This window comes from Pseudoliparis swirei, chromosome 24 (assembly GCF_029220125.1).
Source record: "Pseudoliparis swirei isolate HS2019 ecotype Mariana Trench chromosome 24, NWPU_hadal_v1, whole genome shotgun sequence".
In the NCBI taxonomy this organism is placed as follows: Eukaryota; Metazoa; Chordata; class Actinopteri; order Perciformes; family Liparidae; genus Pseudoliparis; species Pseudoliparis swirei.
The window spans coordinates 24,414,824-24,432,528 of NC_079411.1; the positions used below are offsets into that span (position 1 = coordinate 24,414,824).

At 39.4% G+C, this 17,705-nt stretch overlaps 1 protein-coding gene across 1 annotated transcript in view; it reads right to left on the bottom strand.

The window, feature by feature from the left end:
* Positions 1-17,504, bottom strand: part of LOC130190455 (zeta-sarcoglycan) — a 153,722-nt gene extending 136,218 nt beyond the window's left edge. The window contains exon 1 of the mRNA XM_056409879.1: positions 17,292-17,504. Within this exon, the coding sequence (XP_056265854.1) occupies positions 17,292-17,501 (210 nt within the window). The 5' untranslated portion in view covers positions 17,502-17,504. The remainder of the gene's footprint in view (positions 1-17,291) is intronic.
* Between the last annotated feature and the right edge of the window lie 201 nt (positions 17,505-17,705).

Sequence of the window (17,705 nt, forward strand, 5' to 3'; positions counted from 1 at the left end):
GGGAAAGAGGGGGGCAGTGTGTGCACGAGGAGAGATGAAGAATACAATAGGATGAAGGAACAGACAACAGAAGGCGAGAGTATATAATCACTCTCAATGATGGCGACCGCAGCCGATGCTTTTGTCTTACATATGGAAGGGAACGTCATCTTTGTTTCCGGTGCTTGTGTGTATTTCTGTATATACTTCGATCTGAATATAAAATAAACAATGCGTGCATGGCAACAGCACATTTTCTCCCGGTGTAAGATGCCACAACAATGAGTCTCTATTGTGCAGTGCCAGATTAACGAGCACACGCGCTGTGTTTAACATCACCACTGTGGCTCTTTACTACCAAGTCGCCCATTTAGCCAAGCTCGCAATTACATCCTGCTTCATCTTCTAAAGGACAGAAGGGTTTTGTGAGGCGTTGCTTTGCCTCCTCCAACACGCCACACATAAAGTACTGTAATAAAGAAATGCAGCTTCCCTTTATGACAAGTAATGAATCACTCTGGTTATTATTTTTTTATAGACGCTAACAAGGATTTTAAGCATGAAGTTGGAATATACTGGTAAATACAGTCTATCCATTTGTTCACTAGGACATTGTTGCACCTGCTGTCATGGACTCGCTTGACTACCAGCCGTGGGTTTATTCATTTTTTCTTATTACGTATATCCATTGCTACTCTATTGTTAGTCCCATTGCAATACATATTATAACGTGTGTGCTAACATTGTTGTGTCTATGTGTGTGTGATATACTGTATACATATATATATATATATATATATATATATATGTACAGGACTGTCTCAGAAAATTAGAATATTGTGATAAAGTTCTTTATTTTCTGTAATGCAATTAAAAAAACAAAAATGTCATGCATTCTGGATTCATTACAAATCAACTGAAATATTGCAAGCCTTTTATTCTTTTAATATTGCTGATTATGGCTTACAGCTTAAGAAAACTCTAAAATCCTATCTCATAAAATTTTAATATTTCCTCAGACCAAGTAAAAAAGATTTATAACAGCTGAGTGTTTGTCAAGGCTCAGGAAACCCTTGCAGGTGTTTGAGTTAATTAGACAATTCAAGTGATTTGTTTAATACCCTACTAGTATACTTTTTCATGATATTCTAATATTTAGAGATAGGATATTTGAGTTTTCTTAAGCTGTAAGCCATAATCAGCAATAAATCAGAATAAAAGGCTTGCAATATTTCAGTTGATTTGTAATGAATCCAGAATGCATGACATTTTTGTTTTTTTAATTGCATTACAGAAAATAAAGAACTTCATCACAATATTATAATTTTCTGAGACAGTCCTGTATATATATATGTGTATATATATATATATACATACACACACACACACACACACACACACACACACCTACCCATCAACCCAGTGTCCTCTATTTACACACATTTCAGAGCAGTGGGTGTGAATCAACACCAGTTTTGACCATCATGTCTGATATTGAACTGGGAAAGACAGGACGTGTGTGTGTGTGTGTGTGTGTGTGTGTGCTGGTGAGTTATGTGTCTTAAGTTGATGGTGAAATAGAGGTCTAAAGCCAAAAGAAGTGTTAATTACAATGTTTCCTCATACTGTTGGACAACAAGTTATATTTGTGCCATTTGGTGTCACTAAATCCTTATTGTATCTCCTTAAATCGTGTAAACAAACATAAAACTGTTATTTTTAATCAATTTGCGGGCGTTCTGCAGTGACTTTATGGATTTATAAAGTAAATTAGTGGACTTTCAGTGACAAGTTGATGAGAAAGGGTTGACGAGTAATCTATAAGACTTTCCGGTCATGGTGATAATCGTGTTGGATATAAACAGTTGTCATGTAAAGCCTCCTCTCTATCAAACTAGAGAGATCCTTTAAAACTCTTAATAAATTGTTCATATGTTCCTTTGTTTAACCTCCAAACTCATAAAACTACACCGGAAGCTCTTAGTTTCTAAAACTTTAAGAGAAGTCTTTTATATAGAAGTGTCCTTCATTAAAACACCTGGGCGGCAACAGTGTGACTCGGCCAAGGTAGCAAGCAGAAAACATTCCATCGTCATTCAAGAAAATCAAAGACAAAGAGAAAATCTTCATGTAAATAAAAAATAAATAAAAAGTCATAATGCCAAAGTAGTTTCAAGGCTCATCCTGTAAAATCACTTCATTGCACAAGAATAAAGAAATAAATAAAAAGACAAAATGAATGAGAGATCATGAAATAAGTAGTTTCAAGGCTCATCCTGTAAAATCCCTTCATTGCACAAGAATAAAGAAAGAAATAAAAAGACAACATGAATGAGAGACATGAAATAAGTGTCAAAGTGCAGGTTATGCAAGTGGGCTAACACATTAATGTACCTTAGAAGTCCCAAATATGTATTGTATCACAGCACATTAACGAGTTTCAAATAGTTTCCAAAAGCTTCAGTAAAGGAGAATCAACAATTCTTTTGAAAGTATTGATGAGAATGCCTGATTCAAACAGCACATTGTTTACATGTCCTACTTTTATGCGAGTCAGGGTCAACAGATAATGGATCGCATCACAGCTCAATGTTAGTGAGACACTTTTCACGCTGCAGGTAAACACAAAAGACAAATTATACTCAACATGAATTATTGAAAGAAAGTGTTTTCAATGATGGATCAGGTTAAAAGGAAAATGCTTTTTTTCAGATTCCCTTTCAGATATTCCGTGTTGAATGCTTTGGGCCATTCTTTACAAGAGATCACGTTTTCAGACTGATCCAGATGCGAGTCCATTATTGTTTGGTATCTGGAAATACCCAGAAAGATCTAATCCAACCTCATTTATTGAAGTGTGTGTGAGGTGTGTGTCTAACACAGGTCCTGATCAGACGGAGGAAGTCTCAGCACCCTGGGGCGACTCTTTGCAGTCGCTTTCACTGAGAGTGACGTGTTTTGCAGCTGCTTTTGTGTTTTGCCCCTCAAGGTGGGATGTGTTTTTTTCAACGCTTTCATGAATCAAATAACCCAAAGTCATTAGCGTGTTTTTAATCCGTGTGGTGACTTTAGCAGGATACCAACTGGAGTTACCATGAGCTAGACAGAACACACCAGGAGGCACATGAGTGGGGTAGTGGGGTGAGATTTCAGGCGTTCTATCAACTTTTAGCTTGCATACAGTTTATGGTTTGTGTTAAGCTATTTGCACCAATTTTGACGTTGCCTCCTCGCAACAATTGAAAATAGGACTTGGGTTTTGCTGTCGGATTAGTCCCTAAAATAACAGGTACAACCTTCTGTTGGAGCTATTTATTTTTGACATTTGTGTTTGGTTTTATTGTAAAGTAATATTGATTACTGCACACACACACACACGCACACACTCAATTTAATGGGTTTTTATTGTATTGTATGGGTTTTATTGTATTGTATTTGACTGTGTTTAGTTTAGAGGATCTACTGCCTGTGTTGCTCTTGTATATATCTTATTATCTTATGATGTGTATGGTTAGGTGTATGAACACTCAGTCTATGCATGGATGTTTTGTCAGGTCTTCTCTGTGTATGGAGAGCTGTCTGCACACATACACCACTTTTAGATTAGTTTTAGATCTAGACATGTTTCTTGTTCCTGTTTTGTTTTGTTTTGTTTTAGAAAGGCCTGACCAGGGACTGGGGTTGCAAATTAGCCAATTGGCTAGAAACCTTCTGTATCACATGTACACTCTGTGTAATAATGTGCGCTGCTTTGTCCCTGACAAATAAAGAGATTAATAATAAATAAAAAAAAATTAATCATTGCTTAATTAGGTTATATTTTGATGTGTTAGAGTTTTTTCTCATGATCTTTTTAGTTTAGTTTAATTTATTGTGATTTTTGTTTAAATATATTTAGTTTTTGATTGGTTCACTGATTGGGTGACACTGGGCACCTGTGGTTATATGTAGGTGCGGGTAGGCACAGGACCAGCATGCACCGATGTTTTTTTTATCAGCACACAAGAGGCAGTGTCAACATTTTGTTTGTTTGCTTGTTTGTTAAGTAAATAAATTATAAGAATAGTGGATTACGGAAATGGACATTACTTTCTTTTGGCTGCGTCAACTCAAAAAACCCACAGTGTATCAGTGGCATTTTTAATTCTAGTTTTATTTGATTTATTGGAAAAATGGCCACTACACCTATTAAAACCTGCAAGATGTACATGTTAAAGGATGTTATGGAAGGTAAGGTATTACTGATGTAAATCTAGTCACATTGTTGTGCTCCATGGACTGACACTCAGTAACTACATTTAACTGACACCACATTAATGCCACACAAGTGTTACAACACAGTTATTAGAGAACATGCTTCTTTCCTAACCATGCAAGCAATTCAGTGAACTGGATGAAGGCTTATACAGCGGGAACGCACTGGTTTGTAACATTAACGTGTGGTCCATTACCGTGGCCCAATGAATTCTCCCCTTCAGCTCACACTGATTCCTTGGTTGCGATCCTTTCCTCTCTATTCTGTAAATCCGTGTTACTGATAGAAACTACCGTGAGTTAAGTCCTACTGCAAATTATTTTCAATAGAATGTTGTTCATTAATTCATTGTTTATTCCACGCGGTAATTAATTTAGTATTCGACTGCACTAAATATGTTGTAGCGTTGCAATTCTCAGCCTTGCTATGTCTCATATCACCTCATTTGCTCTATTCTTATTTATAATCTGCTCTTTTCCTTTGCGGTATCTTATTTGCCGCTGCAGCGATCCAATCTCCCCACGGGGATCGTTAAGTGTTTCATCTCCTCGAGAAATCATTTAATGCACAATGGAACACAGAATGGATCGTTTAACTCTTCATGGAATACATCTGATGTGGAATGGCTGTCCAAACCATCAAAAGACTTAAGCTCAATGTAGGTTTCAGATGGCTTCATCTGAAGCCGGAGAGGTCATCTACTTTTGCAGTGTTGATATATACGCTGGAAGCAACACACAGTACTGTTGACGTATCAATTGTTCCTGGTGATGCATTAACGCGCTGCTCCAACAATAAGGAATATAAATGTTTCACTGAACGACTGCTGTGCCATACCGGTTTGAGCCGGAGTTTGCCGAGGGTAAAACATTTTTTGCAAGGGCAGGTGGTGGGAAAAGAAGAGGGGCCGCTGCTGCCTGCCACATCATCACATACACCAAAACACTGGCAGCAGCAGCAGCAGGTGGTGGTGGTGGTGGAGATGGTGGTAACACAATAATAATAATAATAATAATACATTACATTTCTATAGCGCTTTTCAAAATACTCAAAGACGCTTTACAACACATAGTTAAAATATCCTAAAGCTATGCAACACAAATAACTAAAATTACAATAAAAACAAACGATAAAAGCAAATAAGAACGTAGAGAGCACACAATCACACATTAAAAGCAGTTTTGAACAGGTGGGTTTCGAGTTGTGATTTGAACAATGAAAGTTCGATCAATCAACAACGTGGTTTCTGCTTCCATGAATGGGAGATTTTAGACGGCCTTTGAATGAGGCGACAGACAAGTGAATGGACTGGTCATCCCGTCCATAACAAATGGTAAAAGATGTTTTACAAGCAACATGCTTATTACAATGCGTTATGAATGCAGACCTGTGTTTTGGTCTGTGAAGCTCTGAACTTTAACACCTGTACGCGTCTCACAAATATTACACAGGCTTTTGCTTTGGAAAACACAAAATCAACATGTCAGCAGACAGTAGTGCCCTGAAATACATTGATGATTAAAATTAAAATGATATTTATTACCTTCGCATTGAAAATGCGGAAGGTAATGTTTTGATCGTCGTGTATTTATTTATTTATTTGTATGCGTGTTATTCGCAGAACTCAAAAAGTATTGAACCGAATCGCATGAAATTTGGTGGGATGATTGGTTATTATCCGGGGACCAGTTGATTAGATTTTGGGATCAATCGGGTCAAAGGTCAAGGTCAAGGTCATGGCCAAAATGTTCATAATTCAATGCCCAATCTTGTGATATGCGAAGGTATGCGCTCTACCGAGTGCCTATTCTAGTTTACCATGTAAAGGTATTGTAAAAAAAATCTATATCTATATAGCTTCCGTTTTGGCAATCTGTGCCCAGTACCAAGCTCACACAGCCTCACACAACACACCGCCATTTCACACGGATTCACACGTGTCATGGGCTGCAGCAGAATGGAAGCTTAAAGAGGTTAGAGACTGACGCGTGTTGCTGTTTCGCTGACTGAACTATTTACCTGGGTCCTCTAAGAGAATCAGAGTGACAGCCGAATGCTTTGAACTGCGGGTCATCGCTAAACGGCTCTTTGAGGAAAACCGCGAGGCTTTATCGTGTGTAACTTCGGTCAAAAGGCCATCCCAGCGCACATGCACTGGAGTGTTCACACGTTTTCTGGTCTTCAACTGCAATCATTTTCTACATCAATACCACAATATGAATGTGGAGAAAAAGCCGTATACGCCCGTGCAAGGAATAGGCCCACGCAGCGATGTTTGTAGTGGGAGCGATTTGGTTTTCTTTGAGGCCTCGTGTCTCGTGAAACCTCAGCAGTGCACAAACACACACGAGAGAGCACGGATCCCTCAAGACACTCACGCAAACAAATATTCCATTTGATCATCTAAACACAGAGTATATAAAGTCTGTTCCAACAAGCATACACCCCCCACACACACACACAGACACCCACAGACATACACACACTCACTCCTATAAGAGGAGTGTGTGTTCATTATTTATCATTGTTTATACCTCGGATAGAGTGCCAGGAGAGATAACAAGGCTAAAACTGCTGACTGATGGATATTATTTTCAGACACACTTACACGGAAGATGGAACACACACACACACACACACACACAGATAGAAAGAGAGCTTATAGCTTATAAAGCTGTACAAACAATGCCAACGGGTCAGCTGTGTGGGTGTTTCTTATTTCTAATTTTTTGACACATTGCCACTGGAAATAATGGGACTGAAGTGCTGACTGATTCAGATTTAAGTGTCACATATTTGCACAGACACTACTTGGTCGTCTTACGCACGCTCAAGAAAATACCCTTGGGTCGATGCATAAAAATACACATCAAAGTGATTAAATGTTAAAGTTCTTGCCCCTCTCGGTGAGTTTAAACGGAAAATGTTGCCGACTCGTGAAAAGCATCTTTGTTTGGTGCACACAGAGATTTAAGGTGGTTATTTAAGAGACCGCTGTTTTTCCTTTTTTTCTTTTCTTTTATCTTTGGTGATATACATTCATCGATTGTGGTGGTTTTGGCCTGACGCGGAGAACATTACATTTATAGGTCAAACTTGGAACTTTGACTGTGAACCTTTTGGTTTGACGTTTCATACGTTGCAAAGCCGCCATGGGGCTTTCAAAGATGGCTGCCACCCTCTGAAGTCAGTGAACATGCATATTTTGCATGCATATTTGCATACCTGCATGCTTCCAAACACAACCATTATGAAGACTAGCTCATTAACACGTTGCTCTTCTCCTCCACCTTAAAGTAGAGACACCATTGATGACAGCATATCACCTGTATGCTGGGCCTAAAGCTCACAGTAATAACACATATTGTTTTGGAGCCACACACATATATGTATATTGATTTTACAAAGTCAGAGCTTCACCTGAAATACACTAACGTTTAAAAAAAAAAAATCTCAATACCTGTGGTACTTCTCATTAGTTTGGTCTCCAACAGCCTACTGTACCTTCTTGTAAAAACATCATCCCACATGACCATTCTGCAGTATTTCATATGGTTTGACTTATTAGTCAGATTATTTGTTTCAAATGAAATACAGTCCCCCTCTGAGGTGAAATTGTATTGAACTATAAGCACACTTAAGAGGTATGTATCATGTGAGATGACTTATTTTCATCTTTTAAGTACCATATGGATTTAGCTATAAGAATGGTATCAAGGCACTATTAAGTTGTCAACTATATTAACTGATCTTGACATGTACAATATATATATATATATATATATATATAAAGATCTTTTTTTCTGTGTGAGTGTGTCTGTGTGTGAATGGGTGTGTGGCTGCACTGTCCATTCAAGCGATTAACATCAGGTGTGTCAGCACTAAGTCTGATGGATACGTCACATTAACCCCTTTCCACTTTGTGTGTGTGTGTGTGTGTGTGTGTGTGTGTGGCGCTCCTGTGACACAGGAGGACAGAGTATTTCACGCTGGACTCTCCCATTACCTGAGGTCAGCACTGTTACTGACAAAGTGAGAAAAATGTGTGTGTGTGTGTGTGTGTGAGATAAATTACACAGTGCAGGTGTGAACAGCCATAATGACGGTGGCTGGTCTAGACGAGGAGCTGAGTACAGCAGGTTTGCTCATCCTGCATTTAACAGCACATTTACCCTCACACACACACACACACACACACACATGCTGAACCAACCCTGTCTCCAGTTAAATTACTTTCCTAAACTGCCTTCTTAATTATGTTTCGACGGAAACATATGTTTACCTCTGGTTGCGATCACAGGTTTAAACACGTGGTTCATGTTAGCAATTAGAAAAAAAATTACACAAAAACGCGACAAAAATACTTTTCAGGTATGTTAAGGTTAAGAACATTGTAAGCCTTTAAGTGTTTCCAACGACGAGAGTTAAAACTCTCATTGTATTGAAATCAATGTCTTTCTTTTTTCCTCCACCCGGACCGCCTCCTTACACTGACTTAAAAACATATTTGTGATTCGACACAAACAAAGAAAACAATCCTTGGAACACAAACAAACAAAGAAACACACCTATCCCATATCTGTCATTCCCTTTAACATAATGAATGCAGTGGAGGTGACATGTTTGGTTATATGAGATCTATTATTATGATGCATATCATGCTTAAAACAGACATTACGGTATGTTTACATTTAAAATACAACTTTGACACTTGAATATACACGTATGTATCAATGATGTCATACGTTCGACCATTTAAAACACGAGCGAACCGACGTATAGACGCAACAAAACAAGAGCTCAGACATAAGGTTTGAACTCGGAGATAGTGAAGGCGACGGCACCTCGATGAACACTGTAACACTCACACAGACAAACATTAAACTCCACACTCCGCCCGTCTCCGCCAACCCTTCATCCACTCACTTCCACTCCACGAGGCAGTGAAACAGACACCTCTTCAAGTCCCCGAGGACCCCAGATGCAGAGGACATGAGGGAGAAGCTGAGCGTGGATGATGGGACACTCTATTTAAACCACACACAAACACACACACACTCCATCCCATCACTCCTTCTCCCTCTTTTCCTCCTATCAGTCTTCTTTCATGCATCATTCACCATCCTCCCTGCTCGTCTCCTTCACTTCTCTCTCTCTCTCTGTCTCTCTCCCTCTCTCTCTCTTTTGCACAGATCAGTTTATTTGTTCAGAAACATGAAGCTATATCCGGCAGAGATAAAACGAAAATAAAACAAGACTCATATCTCTAAAACATAAATCACAAGAGCAGCTGTGACAGCACCTTTCCGCTAATTGAGATCTTATACCTATCGCCCTCTTTGCCTGAAGGAAATGACCAATTTAAATTGTCTGCTAAACAGCTGAGCGTCACTGCTCAACACAGAGAAAGCTGGATCTTCCTGCTCACTCTTTTCTATTTAATCTCTTTGGTAATAAAACAGTAAAATATCGTTATTTACATCTCAGATTATGTAAAATGCGTTGAATTAAATGACCTTGATGTTCTGATACATTGTTTTGAAACAGATGGGTGAGTGTTTATTTAAATAATGACATGTATAATGTTGAAGGTCGTGGTGAGTTTTCAGTGAAAATTGACAGCAATTTAGTGTAATTTAATTTGAACATATCGTGTACTAAAAGTGTTTTATTACATTCATAGATGAATTTAAACGATTAAAAGTGTAATCAAAGTGAAAGAAAAGGAACATATAGAGGCAAACATCCACGCTTATTACATGACATGTCACTTAGCTGATGCTTTTATCCAAAGCCACTTACAAGAAGTGCATTGAACCATCAGAATAACAAGATTTAAGAAAGTAGCATTTCTTCAAGAAAGCCAAACTACAAAAGTATCATAAGTAATATAATATGTAATACCATAAGTAATACCATTGGTAATACCGTAAGTTATACCGTAAGTAATACCATAAGTAATACCATTGGTAATACCGTAAGTAATACCATAAGTAATACCATAAGTAATACCATAGGTAATACCATAAGTAATACCGTAAGTAATACCATAAGTAATACCATAAGTAATACCATAGGTAATACCATAAGTAATACCATAAGTAATACCATAAGTAACAAGTAAGTAATACCATAGTAATACCATAAGTAATACCATAAATTGCCATAAGTAATACCATAAGTAATACCATAGTAACACCATATAAGTAATACCATAAGTAATACCATAAGTAATAATCAATAAGTAATCATAGGTAATACCATAAGTAATATATCAGTAATACCATAAGTAACACCATAGGTAATAACCATAAGTAATACCGTAAGTAATACCATAAGTAATAATCGTAATACCGTAATAATAGTAACAATAACAGTAATACCATAAGTAATACCATAAGTAATACCATAAGTAATACCATAAGTAATAATCATAAGTAATACCATAAGTAATACCAGAAGTAATACCATGAGTAAGTAATACCATAAGTAATCCATAAGTAAGTAATACCATAAGTAAGTAATCCATAATTAATACCAGAAGTAATACCATAAGTAATCCATAAGTAAGTAATACCATAAGTAATACAATAAGTAATACCATAAGTATTACCATAAGTAATATGGTAGTGCCATTCAAGTGCCACTGAAGTGCTAATCGTTTTTTATTTACGGTATAGTGGAAAAATATGTGTTTCTAGTTTCCGGCAGAAGATGCCAAAGATGTGATTAACTTCTTCTGGAGTTACATGTAGGAGGAGTCTGCTATATGTGTGTGTGTGTGTGTGTGTGTGTGTGTGTGTGCATTGTGGGTAACAGAGGAGCTGTTAAACACACACCTGCCTCCTCTCAACAAGGTACCCTAGGTTCATGAAAGCATCGTGCTTAATAAGAAGCCGTGTCACTTGAGACCTGTTGTGTGCTATTATAAATCACACTGGCTGTGGTGAGATGCTTGTAAAAAGCTCAGTTCATCTGAAACATTGTAAAATTCAAAGTGGATTGAAGAGCACCATGAAACTATAGTTATCTTTTAAAGAGAACCCGGTGAGACGTCATTAAGGAGACAATGACCTACAGCCTCTCCTGCCTCTGTTTTACGAGCTTCTCTTGAAATGATTTGTTTTTATGCCTGTTGAATCGCCGTGTTGGAACCCTCTTTCAGGCAGCCATAATCTCACTTCTAATTAATGTGGGCCGTTTTATTGATTTTACAATTGTTGTTTAATCATCTTTAAAGCACCCTGTAATTCTTATCTCAAAAGAACCACAAGAATAAGGTTTATTGTTTGCCTCTTCTGATTGGCCAGTCAGGATTTAAGAATATAAACACACACTTCACAAATTGCCAATAAACATTTACAACGTGTGGCTATGTGAGAGAATGCTAAAACAAATTAGAGCCATCTGGCAGTTTTATTGTTACTATTTAATCGTCCATCACTCTGATGTGGTAATTATCAGTTTGATGTCGTTATGACGTAAAAGTGAAACAATATTTAGACGCTGTTATGAAGTCCGATTCTGCTGTTCCAACATAAACACTGAAGACATTTGGACAAACATATTGTGTCACTGGAGTTACTTGTGCTGGAAATACAAATGTGAATGTTGATCACATCTGGTTTGTGACTTCAGTGGGCAAGAGGAGCGTCCGACAAATGCCACGCACATATTGTGAGAGGTCATTATGCCAGAATGCAGAGGAGCACGCGACAAGCCAAGTTTGTGACACACACACACACACACACAGACACACACCTTTGTCTAGTCCAGGAATTAGACAGACTGATTGGTGAGTGACAACTGAAATTGAATGTATCTGCAGTGAGAGCCCAGAGGACTCAGGGGAGGGATACACACACACACACAAAAGTGTTTATAGGAACGCACACACAAGCATGGAAAGGCGCACACACAAAACACAGACACATCAACATGAACAATTACTGAATAATTGGTGGCACAAGGACGTATACCTTCTCTCAGTGTCACTCTCTTTCTGTCTCACATCAGTTCTCTGCCTCTCTGCAGTGCCGTGCACACACACACACACACACACGTAAACTCCAATCCCCACAAGTCCCTCCTCTCCAATTTACTGCCAAAACTGTCTCTTCAAAAAGTAAATCTCTTTTTTCCCCTCTTACAATGAGAATTGCATCTGGCAAGACCAACAAAATCAAAAGTTTGAGAAAGGCCTTCATTATATCGCAGCCGGTTAGACGTGATTTGAATGGTGATGAATGAAAATGGCTATTTTGGAGGCAGAGAAGCAACAACTCCCAATAGGCGGATTTGAAATGGAAAAAGTGTTTGTGATGTCCTTCAGACACGTTTTTTAAGCTCAATATGAAATGATGTGAAAAAATGAAACGCATCAATGCTGCCGTTCATACTGACAGTTCTTACGAAAATCATAAAAATCATCATGTCATGGCTGCAGATGGCTCAACACGCCGCCTGCTGTTTGAAAACAGCCCGAATGATGGAAGGACCATTTTGAGATTGACCACTTAGCACTAATCTTGGTCATGAGATAAAAGAAGATAAAACATGTCCAGTGGCAGCTGGGTCCACAGGTTCCTCCACCCCGCTGGCGAGAAACCTCCCTGGGAGATGAATGGACAGCCACTCGATGAGACGCGGGGGAGGGGCGGGGCCTATCGTTTGCACTGGCGAATTTTGAGTTGCAGCCATGGCGATCCGTCTCCGAAGTCGGAGACCTCCAACTGCCAGGGGCGGCGGAGTGAGGCGGAAAGACAGCGAGTGCGCCATCTGGCCACCTTCTTGTCTCATTTGTGTTCTGATAAACTGTAAATTCATCAAATTCAGTGTCCCATATCATTATTTTCCAAGGTACAAATGGAAGTGGGCGTGGTTTAATCTCACACTCTTTTTTTGGAGGATTCTTTCAAAAATGATGCAGTGGGTGGCACAGACCTGAAAGTGTTGCGACACAGATATACAGCTGCGCAGACACGGAAAGCAGCTGGATGATTATGATAACAATATGCTACACAAGGAGGCGGCGGCATCAGAGACTTCAAAAGGCAACAAGCATTGCAACGGCAGAGAAATTAGGAAAAAATGACTTTATGCAAATGTGCTATGATGCAAAAGAGTGACACCCCAGATGAAACAATTGTAGTAAGAAAAAATAATTCCAAGTAGATCCGAATGCCTTAATAATGTGCTGAGCACAAACATGCCCCAAAAAAGCAGATAGTGAGAGTTAATGAGTCTGGCTCTTGGTATTTGTATGTGAACGCTCCATCAGAGGTCCCCAAAGACCTTTGCTCAATTAATCATGTTGCTCAATACATGATAACAAGACCGGGGCTTTCATTCTGCAGGAGTGGGCCCTGGGTTGTGCACATCGGAAGACTGCAGATAAGAGTATGCTCTGCCCTTTCTCTTCTTAAAAGGGCACTGAATCATAACAAGGGAGAAGGACAACACAGCCAAGTTGAAGAGCATTGCAATAATGTCATAACAGATATGAACTCGTTGTTATTTTTGGTTTGTTTCATGTTGGACATTTTGCTCTTGCTTTATAGGATACATCTTGTCCACCTGAGTTGCGATAACCTTGATAGCCTCAGAGCACACAGGGGGCACTTAAGGAGGAAGTTAATGTTGGCTCTATACCAGCAATCATCGCACATCAATGCTGCTATTATTGATTTGAGTTAAAAGCGTGTTTCCCAGCTCAAAATTTCTGCGGTGAAAGAAATGTCGTCCAACAATGAAAAAGGATCTTTTCACCGTGCATGATCCACTGGGAATTCTAATAATGTCAATTGCTGTTTATCTGACACTTCCACGTTCACCAACAAGCCTCTGGTGATAACAGCTGTATCCAATGGATACTCTTGTGATATTTTCTATATTCATTTTTTTTCTTCTTTCTATTCTACAGCTCAATGCAGTCAAACACAGCTGTAAACATTCTTTGAAATGCTAATACAGTTGTCATGCGACTTTCTTGATGAATCTTGAACCACAAATCCCCGTATGTGTGAATAGAGAATGTACTGCAGGCTCGGTTTACAAGTGCAGCAGCCCGTGTGGGTTGAATACTACTTTTGGTTGGTAATAATATTAACTTATCTTAACCCTCCTGTTACCTTCGGGTCAATTTGACCCCATTCAATGTTTAACCCTCCTGTTACCTTTATATTTACTGACATATTTTACCCTTGGGGTCAATTTGACCCCAGCAATTAAAACCTCCAGAAAATTATTAGAATTAATATTGTTTTCCAAGTTTAAGTGTGAGGTACTTTATGTTTGTTTGTTGACTACCTAAATAGCCCTTTAAATATATAAAAAAGTTGATATTTCTTATATGTTTGACACAGTGAAAAACAGCCTGGGGTCAAATTGACCCGAAAAAACACCGACATTAAACATTGAATGGGGTCAAATTGACCCTAAGGTAACAGGAGGGTTAAACATTGAATGGGGTCAAATTGACCCTAAGGTAACAGGAGGGTTAACTGTGATGCATTGAAGCTCAAATGACCACTTGCAGTCTTTTGTCACATAATATACGAAGCAGCTGATCTCCACTGTTATAATAACTGGGGGGATTTGTGAGACGCCGAGCTATAAAGGGGTATTGTCTCTCTCGTAAATGCTCTATATATGCTCTATATATCTCATGTTGCCCAAAAACACAGTGTACCGTTTTTATATTGAGGTTTCTTTGAAGAAAATCAGTTGGGGAGGGATAAGCAGCCTTCTCCTCGATGAGGCAGTGAGAGAGACACCGCTCCAGGTCTCTGAGGACCTCTGATGCCGAGGACAGGAGGGAGAAACTGAGCCTGGATGTTCAGACACTATATTTAAACCACATGCAGACGGACACTTACTCACCCCATCAGCCCTCTCTGTTCTTCTCATTATTCTCTTCCTTAACCCATCCCCCCCTCCCCCCCACCCCCACGACGTTCCTTACTCCAGGCCTACATAGCAATCTCAATCTGTCTCCATCTTGCTCTGCTTTGGTTTTGCAATGCTTTGTTTTCTCCGTACTGATCTTTACTCCGCCCGTCACTCTTTTAAAAATATTTGTCAAACTACTCCATGTACTGCTAGATTAATAGCTGGGTGGCTGAATGGATGCTGTTGCAGCATGACACACCGGATATTAATCTGCAGCAATACTTATTTCAAGAGCAGCGTAAAGCCCGTCAGCCGTGGGAAAACAGGGCCCGAGGGAGCTCGTGTGTTTTTTTTAATCGCCATTATGCCTTCTACAACACTGTGGTCCTTCTTTTTCTTTCTTTTTTAATTAGGAAGGCATTGTGGTCAACATGAAATCATAACAATGTTGAAGATGACTACGAGTGTGAGTGGGATGCAAACAATTGTAATCCCATGAATCGACCCGACTTGAACTCCTTTACTTATCACTGACGACGATACTGATGAATACCAGAATCTAATGAAACACTCGGATATCAAGATAATGCGAGGGACACAGCATTGTTTATGCTTCACGTAACATTATTTCAGTTATTTGAGATTACCAGATCGGTGCATTTTTAAAACCCGCTTGGGTCTTTTTAATAAATAAAGTTGCATCACACACACTTTATTTACATCCTTACTTGTATTAATGCACTTCTACCTTTCTCCTCCCTGCCTTCATAACTCCTCACAACTCCTGGCCTCTCATACCGTCTCTGCTTTTCACACACATACACACACCACATAGCCTTTTGAAATATGCTCTGCTCTTCCACGCACAGCGCTGGCTGCATCCCCTCAGGCACATTTAGCTGCCTTTCCCCCATATTGTGAAGCCGCTTGTTGGAACACAAGGCGTGATGTGCGGAGGCTTTACCGGAGGTTTGCAGAGGTCAAATCCTGCTTCATTTGCATATATGCTATCACAGTGTTGCTCATTGAGCCCCAAGGCAATGTGGCATATTGGATGCATGGCTGCTATAATAAACACATACAGACGCTAGCATTGACTCAGTGCTATAGTGTTCAGTATCAGATCAAAAGAAATAACTAGTTTGTCATGCCTAGAGTGGCTGCTTGTCCTTCACTGACCGCTCCCCCAAACAGTCAAATCAAAAGTACTTCCAGTATCTGGCATTAAAAAAAAAAAAAAAAACATTGGGTAGCAAAGTGCTTTTCAAAAAAAAGGTGCAAATAAAGCAGGGAGGAAAGGGGCTCAGCCGAGGAAGCAAAAGCAATAATGAAACGTATGTAGTTAAAATTACAAGGTAAAAAGCAATAGAGCAAGAAGCCAATGAATAAGAATGTGGACTGATTCAGCTGATTTCTGTGTTTCACTCCATCACTGCTGCCACCGCCATGTTAGGGTTTGATTAGCTTCATGCATAAGATTGAAGTTGTGAATCAAAAAATGAAAAAAAATGAAATAAAATGTTGACAGTTAGAAAAACAGAAAATGAAGCATTACCTTCCAAAGTTTTGAGGCTCTGTAATATGTTACATTACTCTTGCATTTTGAATCTTGAAAGACGTGGAGTAATTCACGCATCCACCAGAGGTCCATCTCAATTAAATGTAAACACAGGCTTTACCTGCAGGCAGGGGAACCATAACGCTATGCTAAACCAGGACCACTGGAGACCCGAAGCAGCCTGGCAGGAGGAACACCGGAACATTCCCATGTTGATACAAGAGCTTTAAATTCATTTAATTTGAGTGCATATTATAAAAGGATATGAATTAAATTAGTGTTTACAGAAATGTGGTCTTGAATGGGTGCACAAAAACAAATCTCTGACAAGGACAACTCAAAGAATCAAAGCAAATTTGAAAAATAGATATAGTATGTATGAATACCACTGCTGAACATTTCACAATTGAAGTTTCTTACTACTCACTGCAACTTTAAATTCATAGACAAAGCCATTAATTGGATAGGATCACATTAAAAAGAAGGATGGCATTCGCGTGATGTATTGTGCAACTGCAATTATAGTATACACACGAGTGTGTGAACACACACCTCTCAATCTCACACACACCTGTCACACACACACACACACATACATGCGCCTCTTACCCGAGTGAAGTTCATGACTTTGAGGATCCAGATGGTCAGGGCCAGGTTGACAATCATGGTGACGAGAAGGAGGAGGATGAAGAAGTACAAGCATCTCTTCCTCCAGCCGTAGATTCCCACTGCCGGGTAAACCTGGGCGCCGCACACCGACGCCCCCCGCTGGTGGAGCGGGTTGGGCTGCGCCGCGAGGATATACTGCTCCTGGGTCATCTGAAAGGGACACGAACATCAGACTGGTTAGTCCTATTCTTATTGTCATCATTTGTAGTAGTAGTGGTAGTAGTGGCACTAGTAGTGGCAGTAGTAGTGGTAGTAGGTGGCAGTAGTAGTGGCACTAGTAGTGGTAGTGGCAGTAGTAGTGGTAGTAGGTGGCAGTAGTAGTGGTGGCAGTGGTGGTAGTGGCAGTGGCAGTGG